The following is a 310-nucleotide window of genomic DNA, read 5'->3' on the forward strand; positions in this document are numbered from 1 at the left end:
AGCCTAGGGACCGCTCCATCACTGGCAGCCATGGAGCCGGAGCATTTTCCTCCCTCGGGGCATGCGCCGGGCGGGTGCAAGGAGCTGCCGGGTCTCCGGGGTCGGCGCGGCGGCGCCCTCCGGGGTCCCCCGCCCGACCCTGCACGCGCCGCTGTTCTTACTTGCCAATATCCTCGTAGAGCTGATATTCGTCGGTGAAGCGAGTGCAGGTCACTGTGGTGGCCATGGCGGCGATGAACGGGCTTGGCGTGCGCTCTGCTGCGCTCGGGCGGCGGCGGCTCCGGCTCCCGCTCGCGGGCACGGCGGAGAC

At 71.0% G+C, this 310-nt stretch overlaps 1 protein-coding gene across 1 annotated transcript in view; it reads left to right on the forward strand.

Annotated features, from left to right (window-relative positions):
- The first annotated feature begins 224 nt into the window (after positions 1-224).
- CAMK2B (calcium/calmodulin-dependent protein kinase II beta) overlaps positions 225-310 on the forward strand; it is a 92777-nt gene continuing 92691 nt past the window's right edge. Inside the window, exon 1 of the mRNA XM_012735159.1 lies at positions 225-289. Within this exon, the coding sequence (XP_012590613.1) occupies positions 225-289 (65 nt within the window). The remainder of the gene's footprint in view (positions 290-310) is intronic.

The sequence above is a fragment of the Condylura cristata genome, unplaced genomic scaffold (assembly GCF_000260355.1).
Source record: "Condylura cristata isolate star-nosed mole 26May11 unplaced genomic scaffold, ConCri1.0 scaffold00004, whole genome shotgun sequence".
Lineage (NCBI taxonomy): Eukaryota > Metazoa > Chordata > Mammalia > Eulipotyphla > Talpidae > Condylura > Condylura cristata.